This window comes from Chelonoidis abingdonii, chromosome 23 (assembly GCF_003597395.2).
Source record: "Chelonoidis abingdonii isolate Lonesome George chromosome 23, CheloAbing_2.0, whole genome shotgun sequence".
Lineage (NCBI taxonomy): Eukaryota > Metazoa > Chordata > Testudines > Testudinidae > Chelonoidis > Chelonoidis abingdonii.
In genome coordinates, this window is record NC_133791.1 from 21,595,149 (window position 1) to 21,611,789 (window position 16,641).

The 16,641-nt window shown below is 43.4% G+C and overlaps 1 protein-coding gene across 1 annotated transcript in view; it reads right to left on the minus strand.

Annotated features, from left to right (window-relative positions):
• The window catches only part of USP48 (ubiquitin specific peptidase 48), a 51,816-nt gene extending 37,703 nt beyond the window's left edge, over nucleotides 1-14,113 (minus strand). The window contains exons 1-10 of the mRNA XM_075060362.1: nucleotides 13,720-14,113; nucleotides 12,623-12,743; nucleotides 11,189-11,345; nucleotides 10,030-10,157; nucleotides 6,856-6,980; nucleotides 6,087-6,195; nucleotides 4,599-4,732; nucleotides 4,190-4,272; nucleotides 3,527-3,706; nucleotides 960-1,085 (exon numbers count right to left, since the gene is read on the minus strand). Of these exons, the coding sequence (XP_074916463.1) occupies nucleotides 960-1,085; nucleotides 3,527-3,706; nucleotides 4,190-4,272; nucleotides 4,599-4,732; nucleotides 6,087-6,195; nucleotides 6,856-6,980; nucleotides 10,030-10,157; nucleotides 11,189-11,345; nucleotides 12,623-12,743; nucleotides 13,720-13,742 (1,186 nt within the window). The 5' untranslated portion in view covers nucleotides 13,743-14,113. The remainder of the gene's footprint in view (nucleotides 1-959; nucleotides 1,086-3,526; nucleotides 3,707-4,189; nucleotides 4,273-4,598; nucleotides 4,733-6,086; nucleotides 6,196-6,855; nucleotides 6,981-10,029; nucleotides 10,158-11,188; nucleotides 11,346-12,622; nucleotides 12,744-13,719) is intronic.
• Between the last annotated feature and the right edge of the window lie 2,528 nt (nucleotides 14,114-16,641).

The following is a 16,641-nucleotide window of genomic DNA, read 5'->3' on the forward strand; positions in this document are numbered from 1 at the left end:
TCACTACAGTATATACACCATCATTATTTAGCTTTATGCTTAACTTTTAGACATAATTAGTTTGAAAATTAAAATGAGAATCTGGCTGTGGGCACTAATTATTCAAAGCCACTCTGACTGGCCAGCTGAGCATTTTGTGATGATGTGCATTGACTCTGCTGTTAACAACTGGGTCTACTTCAACATACATGATAAAGCCTCACAGCTATTATGTTACAGGAGTTCAGGTGGTAACAGCGGTAGGACAAGGACACAGAGTGGTTATGGGCATGAAATTTTAAACCTACCCTCCTTCATACAGAGTGTCAAACTGTCATTTGAACTGCAAAGGGATATCCTTTCAGACACGCTACTCTTTTTAGTGAAAAGCTAACTGGGGTAACTTGCCAGTATTCTAAATAATTTTGTGAAAGAAAACGAGAGAAGACTGCTGATGGGCTACAAACTGCTGCTGAAAAGACAGCTTGGCTTTTAGAGAGAGAGAGAGAAGAGCACAGTAGGGGTGGAAGACAAACGGTTAAGAAGAACACAACACAAATATATGAAATATATAGATAAAAAGATATGTATGGCCATTTTGCTCTTATTCTTTTCACTTTCCGAGGAACTATTTTTCATAGTGGAAGAATATATTTCAAAACTTAATTCTTTAAAAAAGTTATGTATATACTTAGCAAGTCAAATAGTAACAAATATCAGTAAGCCGCTGCTGGTGCATGTATCAGGACCAGTAGACTACTCAATAAGTATCAGTTATAATTGCCAGTGTACTATAGAGTGAGTGCTTATTGCTGGAATAATTGTTGGATCATTTAAAGTAAGATTTTATTCTACTAGACTCAGTGCTGCAAAAAGTATTTAAGAGAAGTGTTAATTTCCCTCTGGAACTGGCCCAAACAGACGTACGAGGCCTTGCTAAGTCTGACAGGAATAGGTTTGAAAAGTCCAAGTTCACTTACTTGGGACTTCTGCTGTTAGAGATTTTTCCCGTGTCTGCAGTCGATACACCAACATGTAAGCATTTCGAGAGCAGTGAGTTCCTTTCCCACACTTGGGTTTACGAGTCTGAGATTTAGAAGGCTCTGCTGAGGTACAGAAGCCAAAAAATAATAAACATGTATTCCAGCATATTTATTCTCCTTTAAATGGGGGTATTGCACATCTCATTTCAATTCCTCCCTAACACATACACATTATCTCCAACCTCACCAGAACTTTTCTCCAACATAATATGGACAGTTTGTCCCACGTACTGTGTACAAGTCAAATCAATGCAGATTTCCTTATACCACATAACACTGTCTAATGCTTACTCAGATTGGGTTGCAGAGAATTTAAACATTGTTTTATGCACATAACATAAAACATTTTATGCACATAACAGAAACGTGTCCTTTCCCGCTGCATGACACCTATAAATATCAAAGTGCAGTGCAGGAAATAAAGAGTTATTTCAGAGTGGCTGGTTCAACTTCCACCTTTAACTGGACTTAAGAAATGGAAAGAATTTGGCCATATAATGCCAACCAATATTTCTGAACCTGTAATTCTATCTTAATCTCCAGCCTGCCAGAAAAAGAAAGTTTACAAAAATATTTATGTATATTTGCAATTTTAAAAGCAAAGTTTTTTTTGTTTTTTTTTTTTAAATGAAGGAAAAACCTGCTTATGATCAAACCTTTAATACAACACATGGAAAATACTGTAGGCATATATTGTTGTTTCTTGGGAAATTCCAGTACTACATTGATAGGGTCCACAAATGCTTAACCCTCCAGCATAACTATCCACACTTATTTGCAAATCTGCCCCCACTGCAGGGCCAGAGCTTAAGAATGTTTCCCTGCAGCAGATAAGCAGACCTCCAATACCTGAAGCAGAACTCCTTCCACTGCTGTATATGTTTGGGATGGCATCTGCTCTTACAGGAGAAAGAACCTGAACTCAGGTCTTGGATGGAGCTAGGAAAATCACTAGCACACACTGAACAAAGTTTATATTTATAACTCTTTGCACATGAAAGCTCCAACACCACAAATATTAATCAACATACTTAACTTTAAAAACATGAGTAGCCCTATTGACTTCAGTGGGACTACATCTGTGCTTAAAGTTCCTCATATGGATGAAACTTTGTGGGACCTGGCCTAATACTGTTTGTGATCTGAATGTTTTAACCTACTGTTACAAGTAAATCAAGGAGTAACCCGTGAGGCTAACAGAACAAAGATTAAAGAAAACCATTTTTCTGTGTTTCGGGATTTGACAGCACTGTGTATAATCGAGGGTCAATTTCATCACTCATGCACTAAGCATGACAACATCACAGCTCTAGTGGGAGTTCACATACATGCTCTTCACAACTAACTTTACCAGCAACAATCAGCAAAGCTGAAAATGAAGAGACATCAGATAGGCATGTGCATGGAGGAAGTCGGGGAGGAGGGAGGCATGAAGACAGGGGAGGTCTGAGCATGTTTGGTGTTGTTCTCAGAATTCCCCAGAAAAACTTTACAAAACAAATGATGGCTCAGGTAAAAAATAGATTTAAAAAATCCTAAAGGTCATATTTATGGTGCTCTGTCAGAAAACTGAGGGCCTTTTAAGTTAGTCAGTTTGCTTTTTAAAAAATCTGGTCTCACGCTTTTTTAAAAAATCTGGTCTTACACTTCCCTGCTTTTGTTAAAGAACTAGAATGCAGATTCTTAAATGCCTCTTGCAGTACTCTGCCCAAGTCTACAAACCCATCTTGAGAGGTACCGAGCATTAACTCATTGAAGTTACTCACAGGCATAGGACTTTGCAGATTCAGGCACGCAGACTGTTAGTTTAGAATTTAATATCTCGTCCACATCAGCTGCAAGCAGAGCAAGCTGAAGTTCTTCAGCAAACTCAGAGAAGTCAAGACCAACAGTGCCAATGTAAACAGATATGGGGGGAAAAGGCTGGCGGGGTGACGGGGCGGAAAGAAGAGGAAAAATGACATAAAAGATAAAAACATTGTGCTGTAGTTTTTGCTCCAAAAATGTTTTGGTTTTAAGATTAATGAAAACTTTTCAGTTCCCCTTCAAAAAGATAAAGAATAAACTCCTCAGTGGAAGTAAATATACAAAAGGTAACTAAAAATAACCTTACTGTCTAATAATAAAGCCCCATTCTGTGTGCTGGTTTGGGACGAAACAGCTTTGCATACATTTTACCAATCTGCAAGTTATCTAGACAAGGATTTGTTTAAAAAATGGTTGATGTGCATACTACTTGCCATATTACAATCTATAAAAGAGAACTGAAGTAAAGTCAGTCATCACCAGACCCGGAAGACATTCAACAATCAGATCGGGTTGGGGTGACAGTTAAAAATTAGCTTCAGCTAATTAAGTTGCAATTTCATTAGTTACCCTCAAAAAAATGTAAAAGTTATGACTGCAAATCACTCAATACATGTCTCTGGGCAATTGATTTAGCCTCCATGTTTTTGGTGAAAAAGAGTTATTTTAAAAGGGCACTCACAACTTAAAGGTTTTACCTAGATCTTCCTCAATCCCTAGTTGCAATTTCTTCCCCTCCATCTTTTCTATGTCTTCATCATTAAACTTGTACCATTCACCAGTCTGTGGGTCTTTCACATGAGCAATGTAGTGACCAGAGTATGCACTCACTCCCCTGTGTATAAGAACCGCACTAAGTTCATATATATAGACACCATCTGAAAGAGAACAGGCAGTTTTTTTAATCCACCAGGAAATACAAAGAACAGAAGATCTGATCATCTGATACTTCTAAGGTGAAAAATAAGCAGCAAAAAAGTTCTTTTAAGAACTGTACCAAGACTTCCTTTATACAAGATCTATACACAAAACAGTGTAATTTTTTCCCTATTATTTCCCAAAGATAGCAGTACCACAAACAAACACTGTGCTGTATGCATTCTCAACTGCCCAGCCTGGTAGCCAGAGCTCCAAACACCAGTTTGAAATTTAGGAATTTTTATTGAAATACCTAATCTCAACTGCTGGTTAAGCAGTGCTTGTCATCATTTGATAAAGCTTCCATTTTAAATAAAAAGAGGTTAAGAGCCAGAAATGACATTTATTAGCAGAACCATTTTAGTTGTTTTCAGCCAAAGGATCCTGGCAGCTAATGGCTGCATTGGTACAATTAGTAAATTAACACTTTGTGTATAACTGACCTTTTTGTTCCATAAAAGGTTCCATATCAAGCAATTCAGAAAAGCCAATGTAAGTGTTCAACTTTTTCTTATGGCCAGTTTGTCTATTCAAAAACAAATTATGAGACTTACATGTACAAGTATTCAATGCAGCAAGGAGAGTAAACATCTTTTTGTGTATTTAATCTAAAATTTTAATTTGCAAATCACTACTGTATTTTAACAGATGAGACTACTGAATAGTTAAATGAACCTCACAAAAAATTAAGTGCACAAATGCTCAAATTCATATCATTTAACTCAATTCAGACTTGCTGAATAGAACTAAGTTGTATGACGTCAAAGCCAAAGCAGAGAAAGTAACTACAAGCATTTCTGAGTGACCCATATCCTTCCTATGTTTACAACACATACAGGTTAGGTTACTTACCTGTCAAACACAAAACGCATCAGCTGCAAGTTGAGTGTACATGGAAGACTAAGCAGCCTGATCTTCCTTGTTGCATTTTGTTTACTTTGACAAGTTTCACAAAAGTAACGATTGTCGCCTTCTAACTTTTCTTCCTGACCAAGAGAAAAAGAAAGGTCATCAGTACATGTTAAGAGAGTGCAACATTAATTCTATGCTCCAGCCTGAGATTCAAAATTACATACAGAAACCAAGTTCAAATGTGAGAATTCTAACTATATCATTCAAGCTGTATTTCAAAATATTGTGCAGTGATAGTACAAGACAGTATATAAAAGATACTGGAAGCTCTGGGTTCACCACCCAGTAAAATTATCAGAGTTGTTAATAGGCAGCTGTCAGTCTGAGGAAACCACATGTCTTCCAGACTGAAGTTAGAAGCCCTAGTTGCAGTATCAGGCATATTATCAAAACTGCCCTCCACAGTACAGAGAGATGTGCAAACTTAGCTTCTACCAGAAAGATGGTGGAAAATTCTATTTTAATGAGGTCACATAGGCAGTGTGGCGTGGCCATATGGCCAGAATTAATAGAAAGCTGTATTTTAGCAATGAACATGCAATGAGACCCATATAGATGGATCCTTTTCCCCATGCTGAGCCAGATTAACCCAATGTGGATCAACAAGGGCCAAATGTAAGCGAGAAGGCTTGCCTTTTAATTGTAAGGCAAACCTTCAAGCCCAAGTTCATTGTTGCAAGGTGAAGAGACTGTAGTCTTGGGGTGTGGTAGCCTCCTAATACATCTATTAGATTTGCAGATATTAATTTGTTTATTTTTTATTGTAGAAGGCCTTTCACAAGCAGACCAACAAGTTGCTTCAAACTATCTGACTATTTACAGGGCAAAAGACTAAACTTTTAATTAATTCTGCCCTTAATATTTTTAATGACCTTCATAACTCAAACCTTAAAACACCCTTAACTTGAATTCTAGCCAAATTTTAAACATGCATTAAAAGCAGATATAGGTGCTGATGCTGCTTCTCCAGAGCCACCTGCCAATATTTCAGTTTTTAAAAAAAGCTCTCCAGTTGACAAATCAGGGAAGCAAGGAAAATAACTATATACACAGTGCTATGAACTAAAAAGTAAACAAACTGAGAAATATTCTCTAATCTTTCAGTTCTAGTAATTTTAGGTGGAATATTTTCAGATGTCTCTAACTGCCATTACCACACATCTTGTTCTCTGAATTCATGAGAAGTTTTATTTGAATTGGGAATACAACACTGGGCCCACATTTAGGATAGAAAACTAAAATTGTTACTCTAGTCAACCCACTGAGTAGATTCAAAGCTCTGACCACTAACTTTGCTGTGATACCAGGTTGAAAATTAAAGCACTTCTTGAACAAAAGGGGGAAAAACTTTAACACCCTCTCAACAGGCAAGGAGACTAATGCTTTGTGGGTGCTACAGAAACAGTAGGATTCCATAGGAGTTGGTACCTTAAGAAATTCTGTGATACAGTCTGTCAACTGCTTGTGCCCTTGGATATTTAACTCCAGTTCATAAAATTTCGATATGAGTTTGGACTCCCTGCCACACTGGTTACAGCTAGAATTAAAAATAAATTAAAATAGATCAGTACATGACTTAAAGTGTCAGTCATTTAACCATAATAAAATTTTACTGTTGAAGTTCTTCCTCTGATTGTTAAACCAAGAGAGAGACTAGATTAAATGATCTCCAACACACTCTCTCCTAGATTGCATGGGTTACACAAGAGGATCTTGTACAGAGAGAAGACAGCATCTAGCAGGAAGTACAGAAATGCCCATTTACAACTGATCTTTATGCTATGTTTCAAATATAATTTACAATTCCACTACTAGGAAACAAAACAGGCATTGGGACAGCTTAATATCACATATTCTCGATATGGGGAATTAATCCACATAGTTTAATTTAGGTGAATATTTATTTGTGAGTTACTTTCCTTTACTAAAGGATGAATTACAGAAAAACAGGCAAACTGTAGAATGTTAATTATGCCATCTTATTTTTAAGAAACTCAAGACTTTAAAAACACTGAAAACATTTGTTAAATTTTTAAACTAGAAAGTCACCTTCCCTTCTGCTACAGATTTTAAAAGGCTCTTTCATGCTTTCCTCTCACTCCTGAAAAAAGCCTTCAATATTTGTAGAAAGGTGACCAAAAGAATAGGCATATACTGAGCAAGAAAGCACCACTAGGGAATTAAACCAACTACTTACACAGTGACATATGCATACTCTCCACAAAACTGCTTTTGAACAATGTTCCGTACATCTGGATTTTTTTGTTTAGACAAAGTATCCTCTAGTAGTGACATGAATAGCTTTGAAAATTCCTGGGCATCCTAGAACAAAACACCAATACTTGGTAATATACTGCAACTCAAAAGTAGAGTCAGAACCTACCTCTCCAATTTACTTGAAATGTCAGTGATGGAGAACCACATACCAAATTACACGAAAGCTTACTACGGACATGATGAATAGAAAAACACAAATCAAGAGGGCTAAGAAAAAATTGAACTTGACTAACGGGAGATTAAGACACAGCATGAGAATAGCAGCATGAATAAAATTGGTACAGTGCTGGTTGCTAAGAAGTGTTTGATTTCTGCATTGCAATTTGCAGGATTCTGAACAATAGGAGTGGCTTATATACTCTATAAATCCCATTATTCTCACTTTAGAACTCCACATTGTAAGCCAATCTTTTCCCCAGAAGAATATTGAAACAAATATTTGACTGACTGGCTTTTTCAGAGCATCGCTTATGTAGTAAAAACATCACACAGTAGTTTAAAGTGTATTAATCTTCCTTTGTTAGGGAATGGAATATCCTTTGACAAGGATATGGAACAGCTTCTGTGTGAGGAGAGATTAAAAAGACTGGGACTTTTCAGCTTAGAAAAGAGAGGACATGATGGAGGTGTATAAAATCTTGACTGGTGTGGAGAAAATAAATGACAAACACTTATTTACGCCTTCTCATAACACGAACTAGGGGATCACCACCTTAAATTAATAGGCAGCAAGTTTAAAACAAACAAAAGTACTACTTCATACAACACACAGGCAACCTGTGGAACTAGTTGCCAGGGGATGTTGTGAAGGCAAAATTATCCCTGGGTTCAAAACAGAAATAGATACATTCACGGAGGATAGGTTCATCAATGGCTATTAGCCAGGATGGGCAGGAATGCAACCCCATGCTGAGTGTCCCTAGCATCTGTTTGCCAGAAGCTGGAAGTGGATGACAGGGGATGGATCACTTGATGATTACCTGTTCTATCATTTAATCTGAAACACCTGGCCTTGGCCACTGCTGGGAAACAGGATATGGAACTAGATGGGCCATTGGTCTGACAGTATGGCAGTTCTTATGTTTTTATTTAACAATTTGTGACAATACTCACTGTTTCATGCCATCATTTCTGATCTTCTCAAATGAATGTTTTATGGCATTTATTTTAAAAAGGCCAGAACACACTTGCCATACTGAATATTAAAATCATAGAAGATTAGGGCTGGAAGAGACCTCAGGAGGTCATCTAGTCCAACCCCAATGAAATCATACCAGTTAGGGCTTTCTCAAGCCAGGCCTTAAAAACCTCTAAAGGATGGAGGTTCCACCACCTCTCTAGGAAACCCATTCCAGTGCTTCACCACCCTCCTAGTGAAACAGATTTTCCTAATAGCCAACCTAGACGTCCCCCGCTGCAACCTGAGACCACTGCTCCTTGTTCTGTCATTTGCCACCACTGAGAACAGCCAAGCTCCATCCTCTTTGGAATCCGCCCTTTAGGTAGCCGAAAGCTGCTATCAAATCCCCCCTCGCTCTTCTCTTCTGCAGACTAAATAAACCCAGTTCCCTCAGCCTCTCCTCATAAGTCATGTGCCCCAGCCCCCTAATCATTTTCATTGCCCTCCGCTGGCCTCTCCAATTTGTCCACATCCTTTCAGTAGTGGGAGGCCCAAAACTGGACATAATACTCCAGATGTGACCTCACCAGTGCTGAATAGAGGGGAATAATCACTTCCCTCAATCTGCTGGCAACACTCCTACTAATGCAGCCCAATATGCCGTTAGCCTTGTTGGCAATAAGGGCATACTGTTGACTCATAGCCAGCTTCTCATGCACTGTAATCCCAAGGTCCTTTTCTGCAGAACTGCCGCTTAGCCAGTCGGTCTCCAGCCTGTAGTAGTGCATGGGATTCTTCCGTCCTAACTGCAGGACTCTGCACTTGTCCTTGCTGAACCTCATCAGATTTATTTTGGCCCAATCTGCCAATTTGTCTAGCTCACTCTGGACCTTATCCCTACCCTCCAATGCATCTACCACTCCTCTCAGTTTAGTGTCATCTGCAAACTTGCTGAGGGTGCAGTCCACACCATCCTTCAGATCATTAATGAAGATGTTGAACAAAATGGGCCCCAGGACTAACCCCTGGGGCACTCCTTTTGATACCGGCTGCCGACTAGACACGGAACCATTGATCACTACTCGTTGAGTCCGATGATTTAGCCAGCTTTCTATCCACCTTACAGTCCATTCATCCAATCCAGACTTTTTTTAATTTGCTGGGAAGAATACTGTGGGAGACAGTGTCAAAAGCTTTGCTAAAGTCAAAATACATGATGTCCACTGCTTTCCCCATATCCACAGAGCCAGTTATCTCATCATAGAAGGCAAGCAGGTTGGTCAGGCATGACTTGCCCTGGTGAATGCATGTTGACTGTTCCTGATCACCTTCCTCTCCTCCAAGTGCTTCAGAATGGATTTCTTGAGGACCTGCTCCATGTTTTTTCCAGGGACTGAGCTGAGGCTGACTGGTCTGTAGTTCCCCCGATTCTCCTTCTTCCTTTTTTAAAAGATAGGCACTATATTTGCCTTTTTCCAATCGTCCAGGACCTCCCCTGATCACCACAAGTTTTCAAAGATAATGGCCAATGGCTCTGCAATCAAATCAGCCAACTCCCTCATCACTCTTGGATGCATTAGATGACCTCTAGAAAAAACAAATCACCCAAGTGTGGCTCCATTATCCTTCTGGGTTTCTAACACCTCTGAGACCCATCATGACACTGCTTTGCAGTGTCTCAGCACACAAATACAAGTTACTTCTGTTTACATGATAGCTCTAGTCAAGCAACAGGAAAGTAGAAGCACAAGCAAGCAAGACAGTATGATTTTAATCAGTTGTTTCATTTTAAACCTAGGGGCAGCTCCTCAAGGTGTAAATCAGCACAGCTCCAATTAAATCTACCAAACAATGCCAATTTACACCTACTGACAATCCAGTCAACAGGCTTCTATGCTCTGTTACAGGATAAATGTTCCACCATGCCCAATTTGTTCAAAAGGAAAGGTAGTCAAATTTAAAAACCTCGACTACCTGTTGTTGTCCTGTATCCAAACCTAGCGCTTTAACAAACCCGGAGGGATCAATGTATCGTCTATTACTGTTCTGTAACAACGCAAACAAGTACTGAAGATGTTCACAAATTGTCTGGGGTTCATAATCTATTGGGAAAAAAAACATGCCCAAATTAGTCATCAGAAAGTTACTGTTTTTATCAAAACAATAAAAGAGAAAATTAAAATCATTCCAATTAGAATAATTTACTTTTTGTTAGTCAATGGATGAAACTATTTTTAATACACATCTTCATGGTCAGAAACAAGCTGTCCTTGTTTACAGCTCAGATTATAAATCGTCATGAGCTCTAAACAGGTTAAATTAAGAACCAGAAAATCATAGTTCTAAAGATGACAGATTTTCCCATTTTAGACTGTGCTGCCTTTCCCACAGCCAACGCTCAGTAGGAGGAGAAGGCCCTAAGGCTATTAATTAATAATAAAGTCTGTTATGTTGTACACTTGAGGTTTTCCACAGTATTTTGTTGCTTTCAAATACTGTATCTTCTGAGTACCTCCTCCATCAAATGAAATGATGGGCTAAAAATAATACCTCACAAAAAATGGACAAAACTTCATTTTATCTGGCGTGAAACACCAGCTGCAATAGTAAGTTTAAGCAGCATGGTAAACCAACTATTACAATGCAATAATCCACGGTGTAAAACAGAAACCAGTGTACCGTTAAACCACATTAACTGCAAAGCACACCTACAGCACACTAAACAAAAAACATGGGCCACTGGTCTAAGCTGGTGTGAACAATCAATCTAGCACATTATTCTGGCACCAACCCTGGCCAATGCCAGATTTTTCTACCTAATTTCTTTATGTGGGATTGAAGTTCTCGCATTAAATATGCCTATGAGTAGAATCTTCTTTCTAACCCCAGTCAGCTGATGGTAGAATAATGTCCTGAAACACGAAAATTAATATTTCTTATAATTTTTCCCTCTCTAATCACTTAATATTGTTTACCATGTTTCACCGTATAAAGCAGAAAATGACTTCACACCATAAGGTTCACAAAATTTCAGAGTAGCTCATTCCAATACATTAAAACTTCTCTCTCTGCTAAGATAATTAAAGTAATTTTTGCTTATAACAAAACATAGGCTTAGGAGATGCTAACTAACCTCTGTCTTTTGGGATACCTTGACCAGTCACATATTCACTGCAGGTGCTTGGACACAAGTAAAGTGCCTGCCGAAGTTCCAAGTTAAGAAACCACATCTGCAAGAAAGTGTTCACGTAGCATGTGGCTCCAAGATTTGTTAGGCCTACAAAGGCGTTCTAACAAAAAAGAGAAAACATTAAATGAATTAATTCCTGTTTACAAGGAAGAGATTGATAATACTGACTGTCAGGCTCTTTCTACACTACTGCTTTTAGCTGAGCTGTACGTAGTTATTGGTGCTGAGACTCTACAGGTTTATGGAGTTTTCCTTCAAACTTCTTAGTCTCCAACAGTATGTGTCCAATTAACATGATGTCATTAAGGAGACAATTGTTCATCTGTAATTCTGCTTATCTGCAGATATCATCTGACTCCATTTATATTAACATACATCCCTGTCCTCTTTCTTAACTCTGAAGTGAAGCATGTAACATTTTGAACTTCTAAGGGCTTGTCTACATTACCAGCTGGATCAACGGGCAGCGATCAATCCAGCGGGAGTCGATTTATCACATTGACTCTGGTACTCCACCAGGGTGAGAGGCGCAAGCGGAGTTGACGGGGGAGCATCAACCATCGACTTACCGCAGTGAAGACACCGCGGTAAGTAGATCTAAGTACATCGACTTCAGCTACATTATTCACAAAACTAAAGTTATGTAACTTAGACTAATTTCCCCCCTCCCCACTGCAGTTCTCATCTGATGATTTCTTTGGATGCCCTCTACCCTTAGACTACAGAGAACTCATTGCATTCTGCTCATCAAGGAAATGAAATTGAATGCTCTAGGGCAGGGGTAGGCAGCCTATTGCATACGTGCGAGATGATTTTCAGTGGCACTCACACTGCCTGGGTCCTGGCCACCGGTTCGGGGGTGGGAGAGGGGCTGGTGTCCTTCATTTTAATTTAATTTTAAAGGAAGCTTCTAAAACATTTTAAAATCCTTATTTACTTTACATACAACAGTTTGGTTACATATTATAGATGTATAGAAAGAGACCTTCTAAAAACATCAAAATGTATTACGCGAAACCTTAAATTAGAGTGAATAAATGAAGACTCAGCACCCCACTTCTGAAAGATTGCTGACCCCTGCTCTAGGGCACCGAGGCACTCAGAGTTGGTCTCACATGGGGAATGAGCAGCTAGTGCCTCAAATCTTTGAAAGCAGCTAGTGCCTCAAATCTTTGAAAGCTAAGGGAATTCCAGACTCATGCTAGAGAGCTAAACCCAGTAGTGGGAATCCTGTCAACATGGCATTCTTTGAAAAAGAAGAGGGTTCTTCTATGTAAGGTCTTAACCTACGAACACTTAAGCACATTTGTAAACTTTACTCACATAAGTAGAAACCATTTGCCAAACTGGAGCTACAGTTTGAAGAGTTTCTTTTACCTTTTTCCTCCGTTCAGAGTTTGGGTCATCGATGTTGTGAAAGCTATTTTCATCAATTTCTCCTAGCCATACATGTTCACCAATCCCAACCAAACAGTTTGGGTTTCCTCTGCAGTTTCTTCTACAAAAATAGTTATGAAAACATTAAAATATAGACCATACAGTTGCCATTTGTAACTAGTGCATAAATATGCAGCAGAGAAGGTGAGCCAAATTATTTTTATTTGCAAAACAAAGGGCAACAGAAAACAAAACAAAGAACACTCAGAAGTAACTTGAGAAGTTCTCTTTATTAATAGTAGGTGCTCTTTAATTTATGACCAATAGGTTCTGGTTTTTACTGAACAGGTTTGGAGGTCCTGTTTAGTGTTAATCTCAGTATAGTTCACCCAAACAAAATCCTTGTTTCAGTTGTTGAAATGAGCAGAAATGCCACTTTCTCCACACAGGGAGAAATTGTTTTTCACAAAAAGACAATCTGCAGCTCATGGTGACTCTGCCTGATTGCTTGACAGCGCTCCTATGCTTTGCCCAGCTACAGACAACTTCATCCTGCTCAGCCGCACGACAGGGTGACAAGTCAGAGATGGCTGTCATTTGTTCAGGAGGCATTTGTACCCACTGGGGAGAAGGGAGCGGGGGCAGGAGAATGGGGGGTGCGTGTGTTTGTTTAACATGCGTTAAGGGTGTAATCGCCACCTGCAGACATTCATTGCTGCGGTAGCCGAGCGTTCAGAGCCTTTCTGCGCACAGGCTCCCCCGGCTGCGGGCGCAGACGGCGCCATCCAGCCCAAGCGCGGCCAGGCCGGGGCCGGCCCGGCACAAGGCCCGAAGTCAACGCAGGAAAGGAGCAGCTGCCCCCGCGCTGTCCGCACTTCGGAACCCTGACGGACAAACCCTTCTAGCCGGCCCCGGGCGCCCAGGCCTGGCGCGGCCGGCCCGCGGGGGGGAGGCAGGGCCGCGCTGGCCGCCGCCGGCCGCCGGAGGGAGGCAGGAGCCGCGCCCCCCAGGCCCCTCCCCGCAGAAGGCGCGCCCGGCTTCGGGGCGGCCGCGGAGGCCGCGGGGACGGGCCGCGTTGGGGGCGGCCCTGGGATTACCTTGCACAACGCCGCGCTGGCATGGGCCTTCCAGCCCGATGCCGATAAAAAGGCCGCCTCCGGATGTGCTCCTGCGCCACCTCGTCTCGTGTGCGGGCACGGTCTTGGGTCTCAAGCGCTCAGGGGCCGCCTTTCGGTCGCACAGCCTGCAGCCAGGCGGCGCCATTCCCGCGCCGGCCGCCGCCTGCGGACCGAGGAAGCGGCTCAGAGGCGGGCCAGGCCCCCCGCCGTACGACGGACGAGTTGAGCGGCGCGGCCCGGGACCCTGCCACCGCCGACAGGCGCCGCAGGGAGCTCGCCCCCGCTCCGCGACGGGTACCTGGCGTGCGAGCCCTCTCCCGCCGGTGCGACGGCCCCGGCTCAGGCCCGGGCCGGGCGGCCTCCTTGGCCGCGCGCCTGGCTCCCTGCTCTCAGGCCCAGGTAGGGCAGGCTGCGCCGACCGCGGTGACGACATGAAGCGACCGCAACGTGAACTTGTGACGTGGAACACATGCGCGCGCAGCACCGGGCCGCGACGTGAGAACGCCAGAGCGCCTGCGGGCGGGGGGGGTGATAGGAGGGGCGGGGCGGGGCCTGCTGCTTGTTCCGGCGGTCGGTGCCCCGGGGCTGTCATTGGGTGGGTCCTAGTTAAAGGGCCAGAAGAAGAAATTCTGGCCGCCGTGGCGCCAGCCGGTCCGCGGTTGAGTGCGGAGACAAGGCCGGGGCGCGGGCCGGGCCGCGAACCGGAGCTGGGCCCAGGGAGACAGCGCCGAGCTCTCCGCTCGCTGCCATTGCCCGGGCGGGGGCGCTCTGGCCATGTGCTCCACGGAAACGCGACTAGCGAGCGGAGGCGTTACCAGGGGCCTGGGCAGGGAGCCGCTGCCGTTCTGCCTTGGGACAGAGCCCTTCCGCATGCGGATAAAACGGAACCCCCCCCCCCCCCCCCCCAAGCTGCAGTGGCGATGCAGAGAGACAGGCCTTGTCTACACGGCACTTCCCAGCGCTGCAACTTCTTCGCTCAGGGTGTGAGCCGCCCCCCCCCCCCCGCAGGCGGTGCAGGTTTCAGCGCTGGAAAGTGGCAGTGTAGACAGTCCTGGTGCCGCTACTCCACAGCCACGTTGAAGCACTGCCAGGGCAGCGAGTGAAGACCTACCTACAGTCTCGCTTGCCTGTCGGCAGGCAGGCATGCCCAGCCCCTCCCCTGACAGTGATCAACGTTTCCCCGCAGCCTCCCCCCACAGTGATTCGCATCTCCGAGGCTGCTCCAGGCCCGCTGGAACAGACGCACTGCCTGGGCTGCCCTGGTAGCGGGTAAGAGGCGCCCCTCCACACACACATTTCTTTTGCATTTTTCTGCACGGGGGGCACAGAAATATGTGGGCCGTATGAATTCTTTGCCCCCACAGGAGGGCAGAATTTTGTCAGGAGTAAACAATTTTGGAAATGCATCAATGCCCATTCCTGCTTCAAGAGAGGGAGACCCTTTCTTGTCTTTGCTGAGCTGATAGCCTCTAGAGTAGAGCATATTAATAGTTACTCTGTACCTCATAAGGTTGAACTTCAGTGTGCTGCAAATTAAAATCCAGCATGGTCAAGGAAGCTCAGTATAAGAAAATGTACAGAAAAGGACAGGAATCTGAACCTGTACTAAATAGTTGCTTTGCAAGTACTGTAAGGTGGAAATCTGTGCATGTTGTTATCTGGGGTGAGATCTGATGAGCACAAATGCGGAGAACTGTGTATAATCCCCTGTGTGGCCAGCAATACGTCCACAGATGCTGTCAGGACGATGGCAGAAATGCTCAAGGATGAAATTGGATCACTTGAGATGAACCAAAGTACACAGCAGTTACTGATTTGCTGCTAGGCCTGCACTTCAAACAGCAGCTGCTCAATGACCTTGACAAACTGCCATTTTCTTTGCTTGTGGATGAATCGACTGACAGGTCACTTCAGATGCTTTTTTATATTTTCATCAAATACTTCAGTGCTTATATACCTGTCTCTGGGCATGACTGAACTATATGAACCACACAGGGCATAACAAAAACTATACTGCAGAGGAACAGCTTTAAAACTTCATTGTACTTGCTACAGATGCATGAAAGTTTAGTTGCATTAAAATTGATGCACTGTTTAGTTTTAAGAGCACAACTCTCTAATCTTCTGTTTATATCTAAGGCTAAGATTCTGCATGGTTATTTTCACTAAAAGTTACTGACAGGTCACAGGAAAAAAACAAAAATTCACAGAAGTCATGACCGGTCCGTGACTTTTGCTGCTGCAGCTCCATGGTTTTCCTGTGCTGGCAGCTGTGGGGTACCCTTTGTGCCCACGGCAGCTGGAAGCTGTAGGGGGGCTGCCCTCCACCCACAGTGGCTGGGAGCTGCAGGGTAACCATATTTCCTAAAGAGAAAAGGAGACCCCAGCCACTTGCCCTAGGTGCTTCCCCCTTACTTCCCCACCCCTACCCTGGGCTGTTGCCCGTTGCTGGAACCCTGAGGAGGGCCCCCTCAGCTGTTGCCTGTTGCTGGAACCTTGCATTGCTGGGGTTCCACTGGCTGCCACCTCCAGTCCCTCGGCCCAGGGCTGGCTCTAGGCACCAGTGCTCCAAGCATGTGCTTGGGGCGGCACTTTCCAAGGGGCGGCACTCCAGCTCTTTTTTTTTTTTGCTTGGGGCACAAAAAAACGGGAGCCAGCCCTGAGTGGAAGTGAGCTGCGGCGATGGGTGGCATGGGGAGGGCTGCAGGAAGTAACAGGGGGGAGAGGAACCACTCCCCCCCAGCTCACCTCCGCTCCACTGCCTCCTGCTCCCCCAGGTGTGCCACCGCTCCGCTTCTCCCTCCTCCCTCCCAGGTTTGCTGCAAAACAGCTGATTCAGGCGGCAAGCCTGCGAGGAGGGGGAGAAGAGGAGTGGTGGCGACACGCTCAGGGGAGCAGGCG